General features: G+C 42.0%; 1 protein-coding gene across 2 annotated transcripts in view; it reads right to left on the bottom strand.

Annotated features, from left to right (window-relative positions):
* The window catches only part of RAPGEF5 (Rap guanine nucleotide exchange factor 5), a 249,102-nt gene extending 239,205 nt beyond the window's left edge, over positions 1 to 9,897 (bottom strand). Inside the window, exon 1 of one of the 2 annotated variants that reach the window (XM_032287013.1) lies at positions 9,578 to 9,897. In XM_032287013.1, coding sequence (XP_032142904.1) covers positions 9,578 to 9,808 — 231 coding nt within the window. In that variant the 5' untranslated portion in view covers positions 9,809 to 9,897. The remainder of the gene's footprint in view (positions 1 to 9,577) is intronic. The other variant, XM_032287012.1, reaches the window with a different exon arrangement.
* Positions 9,898 to 15,940: the final 6,043 nt, after the last annotated feature.

The raw sequence follows: 15,940 nt of genomic DNA, 5'->3' as shown, positions 1-15,940 counted from the left end.
GGTTTCTTCTGCCTTCAACATTACTGTAAGGCTACCAAAGCTTTTGGTAGGAAAAAATTTAAATTTATTCTATCTTGACATTTAAGTCAATATCATCATTCATTTAGATTGTTAATATAACCTTAATTTACATTTTTCACACTTCATAAATAAATTGGGATTGTTTGTATGCACCACATCAAGGCTGTGATTTACTATGATATTTCTATAAACTATGCAGCTATTTTTTAAAATGAAAACATGGCTTACCATAGTTCCTTTATTCAAAGGCACCAATAATTTTAAGATATACCACCAATTTAATACCAGCTTTAAAGAGAGAAAAACAGTAAGTACTTCTTCAAATGATCATAGCAACCATAAGATACATCTCAACTTTGAAAGTGTCAAGATGAAAAAAAAAGAGACTCTAATCAAGGACATACATTAATTATCTTGTTTAAAGAGAAGATGCAGAAGAAGTGTTAGATTATCTAATATGGAGTCAGAATTCTTGGGATCAAATTTGGTTCCTTCTGTTATTGGGTAATCTTAGGCAACTCAACCTATGTCTCATTTTTTTCTTTGGAAAAAGAAGACCATGAGACCAGCTGCAACATAAGATTGTTGTTACCAGGACTAAATGAGTTACTGTTCTTAAAGTACTTCAAACAACCTGATATGATAAATATTATATTAAGATTTATTAAATATTAATAGTCATCATCATTATCAGCACCACGACCTATCAGGATTTACTGAAGCATGTGCTAGACTCGGAGGTAAATGATTTCCAATTCAAAAAACTAGTAAAATATTTCAACTCAAAAAAAAAAAATTACTAGCAACTGAATGAGTACTTATATCAAATTTTTAGAGGAAAGGCAGAGAAAAGGCAAAATGATTACAAAACCATGATGTTGCTCTCTGGAAGGCAAGTTAGGGAAGTACCTTCCAACCAGGGGTCTTGTGGCCCAGGCTTCAGAATATCTACAAACCCTCTGAAACAAGATGCAAAATTATGTCTGCATGTGCATTTCTTTAGCAGTGCTATCTTTTGATTGTTAAAAAGGCCTGGAATCCTCCCAAAAAACAAAAACAATTAAGAGTAATTCCCTTCAGGTAATCATAGAGCGTTAAAAGGTAAAAATACAAAAATTTAATTAAAAGATACTGTGTATTCTCGACGATTTTATTCTGTTGTAAATAGGTTCAGTTACTTTGACAGGTGTGTGTACTTTCAACTTCCTAGTCTGAAGTTGCTTAAATATCAGGCATGTTACTATCAGAAACATAAATCCTGAGTTACAAGGAACTCATTCTCCCTCTTCCAGTTTTCCACACAAGCCAGAAAAGGAGCTTACATGTTTTATAAATCTCCAAGTAGATGTGTACTATGGAGCTGAGAAAACAATGACTTCTAGGACAAGTCATCCCAAACCTTCATGTTTCTTGTACAATGGCTGGTACTGCTTGCTGGGAGATGACTGACAACTACTCAGCTCAAGCCACGGCCAAAGCTTGTGAATAAAGACTGATCCTTTCTTATGAAGATAAAGAGTACACTGGTGGTTACCAGAGATCAGGAAGGGTGGTGGGGGGGAGGGGATGAAGAGAGTTTGATTAACAAGTACAAATATACACTTAGATATAAGTAATGGACTGGCTGTGGTGGCTCATGCCTATAATCCCAACACTTTGGGAGGGTGAGGCATGTAGATCACAAGAAGCAAGGAATTCGAGACCAGCCTGGCCAACATGGCAAAACCCCATCTCTATTAAAAATAAAAAAATTAGCCAGGTGTGGTGGCACACACCTCCCTCGGAAGGAGGTTGAGACATGAGAATTGCTTGAACCTGGCAGGTGGACGTTGCACGAGCCAAGATGGTGCCACTGCACTTCAGCCTGGGTGGAGGAGCAAGATTCTGTCTCAAAAAAAAAAAAAAAAAAAAAAGATCCAGTGTTCCATAGATGAGTAAGGGCCTGGAGTAGAGGCTCACGCCTGTAATCCCAGCACTTTGGGAAGCCAAGGCAGGCAGATCACTTGAGGTTAGGAGTTCAAGACCAGCCTGGCCAACTAAAACCCTGTCTCTACTAAAGATACAAAAATTAGCCAGGTGTGGCAGTAATCCCAGCTACTCAGGAGGCTGGCAGGAGAATCGCTTGAACCCAAGAGGTAGAGGTTGCAGTGAGCTAAGATCCCAATACATTCCGACCTGGGCCATAAAGTAAGACTGTATCTCAGAAAAAGAAAGAAAAAAAATAGGGTGACTATAATTTAACATTAATTAATCATGCATTTCATTTCAAAGTAGGTTCAAGAGAAAAATTTGAATGTTCCTAGTGTAAAGATAAATATTTAAGGTGATGAATATCCCAATGATCCTTGATTATATGAATGTATCAAATTATCACATGTACCCTGAAAATATGTATCAACAAAAATAAATAAGTAAATGACTGATCCTGGAAGCCATTACTAAAGACAGTGGAAAGAGAATGAGCTGTGCTTTGCACTAAGACTTGAAATGTTTCCTGCACCCATTGTTTCAATATACGATATGTTGTTATCCTTTCCAAGTCTTAGACAACATGATATTGCAGATAGGCTACAGTCTTTGAAATCAGGTAGTCCTGGGCTCCATTCTTTCTCTGCTATTTCCTAGCTGTTTAGCCATGGGAAGGCTGTTACACTCTGGTTTGTAATTTCCTCTTAGGTGAAAATACCTCCACCCTTCAGGGGACTATGGAGGCTTCAATCTGAAGAAGACCTGCCACAGTAGCAACTGTGGATTTTCCTTTGTCCATACCCATTAACGAATGACTTATCATAACGATGATTTGCTACAAAAAATTAAGTCCTTGATTTTAACTATTTTACCTTCATATAAAATCTTATGATTTCTCACAAATGACTTCCAGATCACATATCATTACTGGAAGTATCTGTACTCCTAACAAAAATTGTTATGCAATATTGAGGGGAAAAAATCACAAGTACTCAGTCATGACCAGTGTCTTATTTCCTACCTTTCCATCTATTGTTAGCTACACAAGTTGCCAATTACTGCCACATCAATTTAAGAGAAAGTACAAGTATGAAGTGAAGCCTATTTCTTATGGTAACAGTATTTAGACACCACCTAAAATACTCACTATATGTTAGGATATCATGTGCTTTTAAAATATAGAATCCAACATTGCATACGAAAGCAAAAATGTTTGTGTCTAGATTTCTATAAATATGTCCATGAGAGTCCATTTGCCTAGAGTAAGCATCCTGCCAGGGAAATAACTATTTAAGTTCCAAAGTACTCAACACTTTATATTATCTCTATTCTTAGAAAAACCTGATCCACTGTGTATGTCATTACAGAGGAAGAAACTGAGGCTCAGAGAGGTCAGAGAATAATTCATGCAAAGATATCAGCCGACAGCACTGAGACTCAAACCCACTCTGAAGCCACAGCCTGTGTCTTTTCCTGGGATCTAATTATGTAACTGAAGTGTGATAGGTAGGGGTTAGGGGGATAGGAAGAAATAAGTAAATAAAGTATTAACTTGCCATTGAGTTCCTTTGCTTTAATTCACATGAAATTAAGTGAATCTACAGTTTCTTTTCCTTCTTCCCAAATAAATATTTGGAAGTTGCCATCCACAGAGTTTTATTTTATCTGTAGCCATAGCGAACATGGTTTTACACCAAGGATCAGGATAGTAGTTTGTCAGTAAGCAGTGGCAGCGAAGTCAGTATTTCTCACATAAGTTCAGAATGTGCCCCTCATATCTGATCTGACTCACCTTTCCTGGCAGATGCATGCCTCCCTTAATGGCCTTTATCTTCTGGCTACCATAAGCAGATGAGAACCAAGTAAGCTGGGCAAATTCACAAGGTTTTTGAATTGACTTTGATCAAGTGAGCATGGCTGACTTTGCTTATGACACATGGATGCTGTTTTGTTTTGTTTTTTACTCTGGTTTGGTTTTTTTGTTTTGTTTTGTAGAGACACAGTCTTGCTTTGTTGCCCAGGCTGGTACTGAGCTGTTTTTAATTTAAGTAAATATTAGTTACCTTTCACCTATAACCACAATGGTTCTCCCCACTCCTCCTAAACCCAGGAGGTCAATAATAAGCTTCTGTGTGTCAAATAAAAGTTTAAAGTCTGGCATTATCAGTGACATTTATTAACCTCTTTCAGAATGGTAAGATAATATCAGCAAGTACTATAAGGCTATCATAGTTTAGAGTAAATAGATCCTTTGCCCTCCCAATGCATTTGAAGGAAAACTAAATTCAGAGCATGGATTTGGCTCTATGGAAAGAGAATAACTAGATGCAAACCTCCCTTCTGGCACACACTCTGTAACCTTGGGCAGATTATATCTGCATTTCAGTTTCTTCATCTGTAGAATGCAAATAACAGCATCTAACTCATAGGCTTATAGGAAGAGTTGAAGTTTATATAAGAACATGAATGGTACATAATTAAGTGCTACCCTATGTTAGCCATTGATTTCAATTTAAATACAAAGAATAAATGGCATGCTTTGCCTGTAAAATAGGTGCCTAAAATGGCAATAAATTGGGCATACTTGTATATATCTTGGATCATATGTATTTCTCAATCAACAAAGTCAAGTTTCCAGCAGAGGAGGGTACTGAGTCACAGCTAAAGCACTCCAGCTTGGACAAAGGGAAAGGGATACTTTGTTCTTTTTTGAGAGGGAATCATCTTGGCAAAGAAACTATAAAAGAAAAAGAGAGAACTTCATTCAGAGGGCTACCAGCTGTTCTTCCCAGTTTCTCAGTTTTGAAGAGCACTGGCCATAGGAACCCTTGCTAGTGAAGGGTGGTTAAAGAGAATTAGGCCCTTTTGATGTCCAATCCAAAAGCTGGGAATCACTGAAGGTCTCTGGTGAGCAATTTGGCACAGTTGGTGAATCATTCTGGCTGCTGTATATGAAACAGATTTCAAAATGGTGAAGACAGTGGAAGAGGCTGCAGAAAACATCACAGCAGCCAAGCCCAAAATAAGTCAGTCCCAGCATTTTGACAGTATATGTAGAAAAAGGGAATAGCTGTTATCATTCTTTTATTAGGGGGAAAATAACAGTTTTAGAAACAACCTGATGAGAAAGATTTAAACAGACACAAAACAGTAAGGTAGGAGGCTTAAGACCAAGGGAAAAATAATGAAACCACAAAGAGAGGCAAAAGATGGGGAAATAAATGGTTGTTTAAAAAAAAAAAATCAGTGCTCCTTGGGAAAACGGATGATTTCAGGGTTTCAGGTCTGGAGCAGCAGAGTATGGACAAGATACACTTAGAATATCTTATGCCAGAAAAGTAAGAAAGTTATTTGAGTTTACTGGGGCCATTTAAAAACTACACGGGAGACACGGACAACTCAAGCACCAAAAAGGATATTGACTGCAATGGACAGAAACAAATACATTAAGATTCATAAGTCATTAATGACACTTAAAAAGAAAATCTGACTGGTTCTCACCGGAGGTGGTTAAAGCACCAAACCATTACTCCAATAGCTGATAAAAGGGAAAAAAGTAAGTCTTTCCCCTGTCTATCCTGTATATTGTGAATTTCAGGAGACCTAAATAATTTGTGAGGGAAAGTCCTTGATAGACAGAATTCTAATTAATAAATGCAAGAAGAATGATGGATTTAGAGCATCATCATTTTGCAACCACTAATGAAAAGGATGTAGGCTACCACCATCTATGATGCTAAAATCATTAAGTAGAAGGTATACAAGTAAGTGACACTATCCAAACTCACAAATCAATCTCACCATCTCAAAAAGAGAGATATTCGGACATTATGTGTCTCACAGTGTGATGCGATAGGTTTTACACAGCACCATCTATGAAGGTTACATGCCTTTGAACCTGAATCTAATCAAGCCTCTATATCTAACTGCCAGGTTACAGGAAACAGAGATAGAGGAACAAGTTAAACACCACAAGGAATCAGTCCAGACAGTAGGATATTCTATTGCACAAATGACCCACTCTCTTCTGCAAATCAATGGCATGAAAAAGGGGAGGGGAAGTTGTTATAAAATAAAATAGATTTAAAATCCTAACAACTAAAAACAGTATGTGGATCTTGTTTAGCTCCTGGTTCCACCAATCATAAGTAAAAAGGCATCTTTGAGAAAATTTGAATATGGGAATATTTTTAAATTATTGCTAATAGTTTAGGTGTGAAAAAGGCAAAGTTTTGCTGTTGTTTTTAATGTCCTTAACAGATGTAAACTGAAACATTTGTGAGTAAGACAACATGATGTATAGGATTTTGTTTTAAAATACACTAGCCCCTACAAAAATGTATGGAGGGTGAAAATAAATAAGACTGGCAAAATGCTAATAACTGTTGAAGCACAGATGTTCATTATACCATTCTCTCATAATCTGTGTTATACAATTAAAAAAAGTAAAGGGTTTTGTCAGGAACTCAAGTTGTGCGTTACCTTGCACTGTGGGAGGGCCCCTAATGCAATGCACAACTTGGGCCCTCCCACAATGCACAACTTAAGTCTTTCTCTCATTTGCTCTAAAGAGGTACAAAGAGTCTTAACCAGTATGCATGCTGAACACAGCTAGAAGTGACTGAACTGAGGAACCAAGGAACTCAAGTATATTAACCAAATGACGGTTTGATTTTTTCCTAGTAAGTTATAGCCTTATACAACATAGTGAAACCTCCAGTCTTAAAAGAAATAGGGAAAACAAAATAGCTAGGCATGGTGGTGGGTGTCTATATCCCAGCCACTCAGGAGGCTAAGGTGGGAAGACTGCTTCAGCCCAGAAGGTCAAGGATACAGTGAGCTGTGATCGCACCACTGAACTCCAGCCTAGGTGACAGAGCAAAACCTGGTCTCAAAAAAAAAAAAAAAAAAAAGCCTACAATGCACCTGGGTTGAGCAACACAACCCACAAAGAGCTTTGTTAATGTCAGTTGATGTCGAATTGTCCAGGTTTGTGAGAGCCCAAGGCAGCATGAACAAGGACTGCACATATGCCTAAATCAGGTCTTGGTCAATACAGGAGTTGAAAACTCAACCAACTTATGTAATGCACAAAGCTGTGTCTTTACTCGTGGTAATGGATTTCTGTTAACTTATCCCTGAAGTCACACAGCTCCAGTGTAAAGGTATGGCCCATGACACACAAAGCTGGTCTACAAAAAGAACCAAGGCATGATTTGTTTGCATTAGCATCACTACCCAATCCAAGGTGGTTAACCAGACAATCTCAGATGCTAAAAAGTCACCAACGAACCAGTCTGGTACATATTCTACCTGTATCTCTCTTTCTTTCAAACCCCTTGTGTTATGGACTGTTATGTTTATGCACCCTACAAAATTCTTATTTTGAAGCCCTAACCCCCAATGTGATATTATTTGGAGATGAGGCTTTTGATAATTATTTAGGGTTAGACTAGGTCATGACGGTGGGGCCCTCATGATGGGATTAATGGCCTTATGAGAAGAGAGAGCCCAAGGGAAAACCATGCAAGGTTATACGAGAAAGTGGTCATCTGCAGGCCAGGAGGAGAGCCCTCACCAGAAACTAAATCAGCCTACACATTGATCTCCGGCTTCCCAGCCTCCTGAACTTTGAGAAAATAAATTTCTGTTGTGTAAGCCACCCAGTCTATGCTATTTTGTTATGACACTCTGAGCTGCCTAAGACAAGTACATATTTCACTTGTTTTTCTCCTCCTTTCACCCTCTTCCTATCCTCTTCCTGGGGAAGATTCCAAAATCACAAAAGTGGTTCCTAGGCAGCAGAAAAGGGAAATAAATAGTCCAAAAGTATGGGTTTCCAACATTGGAAAAATTGACAATCAATCTTTCTCCAATAAAAAACTGGTCATGCACTTATGAAATGTGTTTGGAAAGTTCCAAAAAGAAGTAATACAGTATTTGAATCAAAAAAGGTTAATAAAACGTACATTATTTGAGGTAACCACATTCAGAGTAATTAAAAATAAAAGTAAATAGGTATATTGACAAGGTATACAACATCATCCCAGGCAGCAAGAAACATGAGTTTGAACACAAATGAATACTATAGATCTATTTATACAGAAACCCTCAGCAATTCTTGTCACAGATTGCCTGCCGGCCCTCATGTCTTCAGTATTCTGTGCCATGAAAAAGTAACTGTCAAGGATAATAGGAACACAATTTGACCTACTTTTCCCTAGATTCCTGCAAAGTCTTTAACTCTGGTTCTTGTTTATTTCACCACCACATCTTGGGACACATTTCCTCACTTTGCAGACAATCCTACATACCACATGTTAAGGTCACTTGCGGGCAATTCCTAAACTCTCTGGGTCACCGACTTTAGGAATGTCCCATCACACCCAGAAAATCCTCAGAAAATCTTCTGAGATGGACCTGGGATGGACCATTTTCCATCTGAGATGGAAAAAGTCTAGGAAAAGAGGAATGTAGCCTGGAGAAGCTGAAGACCCACATCAGTTCAGACCTTTCCCTACCCAAAGGAGGACGTATCAAAATAAGCGGCACTCGCTCGCTCTCAAGTTTACACAAACCTATCTCTGAAAGAGCTAGAAGTCTCCCACTAAGGTCTTCTAAGACAGACAAGACTGCATTTCAAAAATTACAGCCAAACGGGAAAGAAACTTACATTGTCGCGGCTTCTCATTAAAGACCACTTAATAATAAATTTTCAAAAGATGTGTAGAACCCACTAGAGGTACCACCAAGCCCTGGTGAGCGGGGAAATCTGAGTAAGTCAGCTCTGTGTCCTGAGGCCCTGGCAGAGCCTCCTAGGTGGCTTCCTAAAGATCCCAGGAGACAATCAGCGGACCTTTCCTGCTTCTCTTAAAAATACAAAACATGCCTGACCTGCTCAGGTCATTAGATGCATTTAGAACCCAATGAGGGACACTCCTTCACCAGGAAATCATATCTGAATACATTATCAGGAAGTCAATATTTAAGGTTCTTGGAGGTGTGCACCTTCCTGCTCAAGAGGGTGTCCAGGAGTATTAAGTGCTGGAGACACTGGAACCCAGAAACTGGAAGCTCACCCAAGAGCTTCCGACTCCTGGGTCTCCCCCTCAACGGTGGAGGCCACCAAAACCAGTCCTGATGCCCAGGGCTTGCAACGGGACCTCCAAAACAAGCACACACATCTCATGCGTCCTGCAAACTGGGATGCCGCTCGTGGGCCTGAAGCTTGCGGCTGCGACAGGGCTGGCTGGCTGTTAGACGCTGGACACCTGCAGCTTCCCCTCCCAGAGGAGGCAAACAGCTCTTCCGCCGACGCCCGGTCCCGCAGCCTGAATCCGGGAGCCCTGGGGTTAAGTCAGGTGCAGCTTGGGCGGGGAGGGGGTAGGGTAGGGGGAACCGTCGCTCAAAGGGTGGCACCTCAAAACCCCACCGTCCCGGGCCCCTCTTCAGCCGAGTCCGGCAGAAGGGCGTCCCTTCCGCCACCTCCCCAACTTCCACCAGGCGTCCCCTGCAGCGGCCCGGGAGGTGGGCGCGGGCTCCACGTGCGCGCCGCCCGTGCCCACTCAGCCAGGGCCGGGCCACTCACCCGGCCCCCGGCGGCGCTCCGCTTCCTCCGCAGCGTGAGCCCGCTCCGCAGCAGCGCGGGTAAGTCCCTCAGCCGCGGCCGCAGCGACGCCGGCGGCTGCTCGCGCTCGGGCTCCCGGGCGCTGGGGCTGCGGCGCAGGGCGCTGTCGGCCGCCACCACCGCCGCCGCGGTGGCCAGGGCCGGGCTCTCGCACGGCGGCTGCATCTTGACGGAGCCCACGGCCATCCTCATGCCCTGACGGCGCTGCGGCGCCGGGGGCTCCTCTCCACCGCGCTCGCCTCCGCGCGCACTCCGCGCCTTTGCCAGGAAGCAAGAGGGCGCGACTGCGGCTCCGGCGCGGGGCGCGCTGCCAGCCGCTGCCCATTGGCGCGCGCCGCGGCCCCCGCGAGGCTCAGCCCCGTGCACCTCCCCTCCTCGCTCTTCCCCTCCCCTCCCCTCCCCGCCCAGGTGTGCCGGCCCCGCCCCGCCCGCCCTCTCGCCGGCGCGCTCTGCCTGGGACCTGGCCCCCTCGGATCTCCCACTCGGGACCCGGGAGGAAGTGGGCACCTTGGGCACCGGCTCCATCCACAGGTGCGGAATCCCCAGAATCTCCGCCAAGCCTGCTCTTCTGCCTTCTCCCCCTGTCCCCCTGCCCCTTAAGTTGAAAAGTCCTGCTTCACTTCACTTTTCCGAACAGCTAGGGGTTGACTTGGACTTCAAGTGTGTTGGGAAGCCGTCCGCCCTCCCGTGCCTTTTGCACAGCCTGGCCCCTCATCCCATTCTTTACTGCTAGGAACTGTTTTGGCCAAGGAACTTCAAAACAGGCACGCTACAAGGCAAACACCACGAGGCAGAATTGCTTTGCGCTGACCCTTCTTGGCACACGCAGGCGTCCTTAAAGGATGAGGGGAGAAAACTTGTGTTGGTTTTGATAGGTGTTGAACAGAATAGCTGCAAGTCTGGTGACCCGAAGGTGAATCTCTGTTAGCATGTCAGAACCTGACCTTCCCTGAAAGCCCGCTGCTGTGATGAATGTGCTTGGTGAACTGTAAAGGCCTGCCGTCGTGTGAATCATTGTTTACACTCTTCCAGGAGGCAGGAATTCTGGATCACTGAGAGTGAAACTATTCCACCAGTGCCTTCATCGCCAGGGAGGGTGAATCTTCACATCCCAGCTCAATCTGTCTTCAACAAGGGCCAGCCAGGGTTATGACTTCTCATCAGTGGGGCACTGCGATCCTCATCTTTGTGTAAGACTTAGAAGAGTTGAGTAAGCTTATCATGTTTCTTAAAAAATGACAAGTAAGAATCATAAGCAGTCAGGGCCTCGAGTTGTTTTCCATTGTGCCCTCAGCCACTCACATGGTAGGTGCTTGGCAAATACGTATAAAAACATGCCATGTAACAAAAAAGGAAGAACAAACTATAACCTTTGCCCTTAAGGAAGGTAAGATTTAACATAGCAGTAGATAAACATCCAGAAAAAAACAAAGATAATCCACCTGTACTCTTGCGAATTGCCAAGTAAATGTGGGTAAGACCACTTCAGGCCACAGGAGAGAAAAATGCTTCTGGTCTGGGATGGGCAAAGCTAAATCCACGAAAGGAAGGAAGATTAAACTGCACCTTAAGGATGAGTAGGGAAGATTCAACCAGACAGAAAGGAGGGTGGGTGTCCTTCAAGTAAGGAAGAAAAACATGAAAAAACACCAAGGTGGTATCACACAGAGCTCACTGGGCACTGAAAATATGTCTTGCTAGTGAAGGGAAAGATGACATAATGAAGAAGTAAGAGAAAATACCAGAATGGGTGCTGGTAACACACTGCAGGCCTGAAATCCTGCCAACCTGAAGCTGTGTGTGTGAACTGGAAAGGACTCTATAAATAGGACTCCTTAGTCCATTACAGTTTCCAAATACCTATCACATGTATTTATCCAAGGCTGAAATTGCACTTGTATGTTACCATGTCAGACCCTATCAGTTTTTACAGTGTTAAAATATTTCAGCTCTAGTTGGTAATTAGTAGTTGTCTTGAGCCCCAGAGTGCCACTCACCCCCATACTTCCAACTTCCCCATGACATATGACTGAAGGGTGAACACCTGGCCCACTAGAAGCCCTTCAACACTCAGATTAGTGGGTGCTTGTGCCCTATCACCCCTGAAGACACCATTGAATCATACCATAAACCTACTCTGCTCCAAAATAGAACACATGTTCCATCTCCTTGTCCAAGTTCCTGGTCTTCATGCCCCTTCACACAGTTGCTCACTGCCAGGCCAAGGAGTTTAGACTTCATTCCATAGATTCTATGGGACAGACCGAGTGTTTAAAGCTTAAGGAGGGCCTTTAGAGAATTGGTTTAAGTTAAGGTGATAAATGACAAATGCCATTTAGCCTCAGGATAAAAACAGGCAACAACAGGTATTAGTAGGATGTGTAAACAGAGGAGCCATGTCACTATTTAGCTCAAATCAAGCAACCTTTACAATCGCTGTGACTTCTGCCTAGAATAAGATTCTTCTGCAATGCTGTCCAACAGAACGTTCTGCAATGATGTGCATGTTCTGTATCTGTTTTGCAGCCACTGGCCACACGTGACTCCTGAGCACTTGAAACCTAGCTACCATGACTGAGGAACTGAATTTTTAACTTTCTTTAATTTTAATTCAAATAAATTTAGATAGCAGCATATGGCTAGTGGCTACCATATTAGACAGTGCAGTTCTAGAAATCCACATTTCTCTCAGTGTCTTCAGTTTTTAAATTCAAAAGTCACCATTTCAGTGAGGCCTTCCATGACCATGTGATTTGAAGTTGCAGTCTTTCCCATCTATTCCTTTCCTCATGCGCTTCTCAGCGCCCCACAGAGCTTGCCACCATCCTCATTCTATATATTTCACTTATTTACTCTGCCCATGGTCCGCCTCCCTACAACTAAAATGTATATGCCATAAGGACAGGGCTTCTTTTCTCTTTTGTTCAGTATCTAGAACACATGAGTTGAATAACTGAATTATTTCATATATGAAAACTAAGTTTTCAAACACAGCTTAAGCTGGATTTCTACACAAAATCTAATTTTGCAGTATTGAAAGCTTATAAAAATGTAAATCATATAAAAATACATTAGGATGAATAAGATCTAGTGTTAGAATGAATAAGATCTATCTAGCACAATAGGGTGACTATAGTTAAAAATAATTTACTGTATATTTTTAAATAACTAAAGGAGTGGAATTGAAATGTTCCTAACACAAAGAAATAATAAATGCTTTAGGTGATGGATAGCCCAATTACCCCGATTTGCTTTTTACATATTCTATGCCTGTATCAAAACATCACATGAACCCCATAAATATGTACAACTATGATTTACCAATATTTTTTTTAATGTAGATCATATTTGTGCCAAAATCACACAAGTCAATGGGACCACTTGCCAGCCATTTGCAATGTTTCCTAGAGGATGGGGTACCAGAGCTAAATTTTACTTAAGAGAATGAGATCATCAAAGTCAAAGTGTGTGTAAAGACCCATGGTGAGAAAACACAAATTTTAAGGGCTATTTGCAGGATAGGGAAATTGGAGAATAGGAAGATAGCTCTGACAATGAACTAGCTACAAAGTGATTAAGGCCTGAATCAGTTGTGAAAATGGAAACAGAAATGAGGGGTTAGATGTTAGACAGTTCAAAAGAAGGCTCCTCAGGAATAGGAGAAATAGAAAAATACTTCTGATGGTGTCACAGGTTGTATTGTCCAAAGATGGACAGTTCAGCATCTCCTATCCCCCAAGCCCTTCTGCAATGTGATCTTGCCACTCCCCACGTAAAGAGATGGAGTTTCTCTCTCCATCCCTTTGAATTTGAGCAGACTTTGTGATATAGGAGTTAAGAAGAAATCACCTAGGTAAATAGCAAGAGTATGCGAGTCCTCCATAATGTTTTCCTCCTTTTTAATGAAAAGTAGTCCCAAATCATTGTCTAACAAAGAGCAGCCTGTAAAGTCGAGCTGCAGACATGGACAAGCAAGCTGGGAGCTTGCACAAGTGAATGCCAGCAGGAACTGGGGTCTAGACATGTTCAAGATGGTGGCTCCATCTTCCCTTCTCTGCTAGCCATGTGTACAGTAAGGAGCAGACAAGATGGTGCAGCCAAGGGGAGAATTCATTTGCATAATAAGATTAGAGTGAGGCAACCAACCTTTCCTACGTGCTATGTAAATGTTACACCTGATCGAACCAATCTGCGAGCCCTAGGTAAATCAGACACCGCCCCCACAAGCCAGACTATAAAATCCAGCACATTCACCACCAGCCAGTGTTTTCCGCTCATTAGACCCCCTTCTCTCTAGAAAGAGAGATGTTTTTCTTTCTCTTCTCTTCTGCCTATTAAACCTCCACTCCTAAACTTCTCATGTGTGTCCAAAATTTCCTGGCACAAGATGACAAACCCTGGATATGTACCCCAGATAATGTAGGCGCTTAACTTGTGAATGCTTTGGCCAAAAGAGTAAATAGAGGTGACTTCACCTGTTCTGTAAATAGCCCTTGGTTGGCCTGGCAGCTCTCACTTCCTGTAGTCTTGGATTGCTTGGCCTTGGGATGTGCCTACTCAGAACCCAGCCTCCTTGCAGGAAGAAGCCCAAGCCACATGGAAGCCCTAGAGAGTTGGTCTGGCAGCTGAGCTCCCAGTAAACAACCAAGATGAATTGCTGGCCGTTTGGGAGCCACTTTGGACACTGTCCAGTTGAGCCTTCAGATGACTCCTGTGCTAGTGATGTCTGATTACAACCATCCATAAGAAACTCCAGAAAGAACTACCCAGCTAAGCCCCACCAACCTACCAAACTGTGAGAGGTGATCAAGTATTTGATGCCACCGAGTCTAGGGGTATTTGTTACATAACCAAAGATGACCAAGATGCATGGTTTTAAAAATGTGAAGAACATACTCCCTTGTGAATGAAAAGTATAGAAATTTATATCCATTTTTGTACATGCATGAAGAAACACCGGAAACTTTTTCAAGTCGCTGGAATTGGGCACATGAGGAAAGGAAAGGCGGGAGATTTTTCTTCTATTATTTTTTACATTTTGTTCTTTTTTAGAACATAGGAATATATTACCTATTTTTAAAAATAAAGATTTTTTAAATGGCTCCAGATTTAGAGAAGTCAGAGTTTGGGGAAGCTGGTTTTGAGGGTTTCGTTTTATATAGCAGTAACACCAACTAAAGCAAAGGGTACTCAGATGAAACTCCCACCAGCAAGAGGAGGAGGTGAGCTAGAACTGAAGAGAAAGCACTGGAGAGAGAGAGGTGCCAGTGTTGAAAATCACAATGGTAAACACTAGAGCTAGAGCAGGGTGCTCAGAGGAGAGAAGTAGCAGGGAAATGGTCCCTTGCTAAGCTTGAAGAACATGCTGCAGGCGACTTTCCATCCCCAGTTGTATGGAATTTGGGGCACTGACTCTTATGGCTTCTCCCATTTAATTTTAGTGGCTTCTCTCATTTGATTTTAAGAGAGCAAAAGGCAGATCCTTGCAGGAGAAACCCAAGTCTCCCCGTGCTGCCTCTGCTGAGAATGCCAGACAGAATGTCTTGAGTACTTGATACTAACTCTATTTTTATGTTTTCTTATGGAATGAATATGCAATTGAGAGAAATGTAGCAAAATAAGGAAACATGTTTCCAACCTAAAAATGTTAAGCCTTATTCATTTTATTTCTGTTTTCAGGAATCATAAATGTAACTATCTGCTATCTGACTGTTCATGACAAACCTGTGTGACACTTGCTATTATTTGTAGCACATCGCGCACTATGCATCATGCATATATCCCCCTTGGGAATGATAAACCTTCTTTATATTATTTGCCTTGGTGGCTCCAGCCAGAGCCAGTGGCTGACTGGGATGGGTGCCAGATAGGGAATCCTCCCTATAAGTTCATCTGATATTCATTCACTAATAATCTTGAAACAAAGTCTGTCTGTTCATGCCATTTCATATGCTATTCACTACCACCATCCTAGAAATTTCTTTTTAAAAGTCAATTGTCCAAATTCACCAAGCCCTTCAGTATGTGGAACATTTTTGAAAAAAGAAATCTATATGGTTGAATGCCCAAGAAGACAGAGGAAAAGCATGAAAGAGAACTACCTTAACCAACAGACAGCAAGAAAGCCTAAACAATCTTGTCCCTTCTTTGCTTGTGGAAATCTACTCATCCTTACACAGGTCAAACAGTATCTCCTCCTAGAAGCCATCTCTGTTCTTTCCATTTGGGATTAATCCTTCCTTGGTAAACTCTAGTGTTTACCTAAAATTATGATTCCACGTTTACTACCTCTGTTACCATAGTCTATCTCTGCATTTGAATTAA

This window comes from Sapajus apella, unplaced genomic scaffold (genome assembly GCF_009761245.1).
Source record: "Sapajus apella isolate SASKATOON/1434 unplaced genomic scaffold, GSC_monkey_1.0 scaffold19, whole genome shotgun sequence".
NCBI lineage: Eukaryota > Metazoa > Chordata > Mammalia > Primates > Cebidae > Sapajus > Sapajus apella.
Note: the sequence above shows the minus strand (reverse complement) of the source record. Positions and strands in the feature narration are given on the sequence as shown.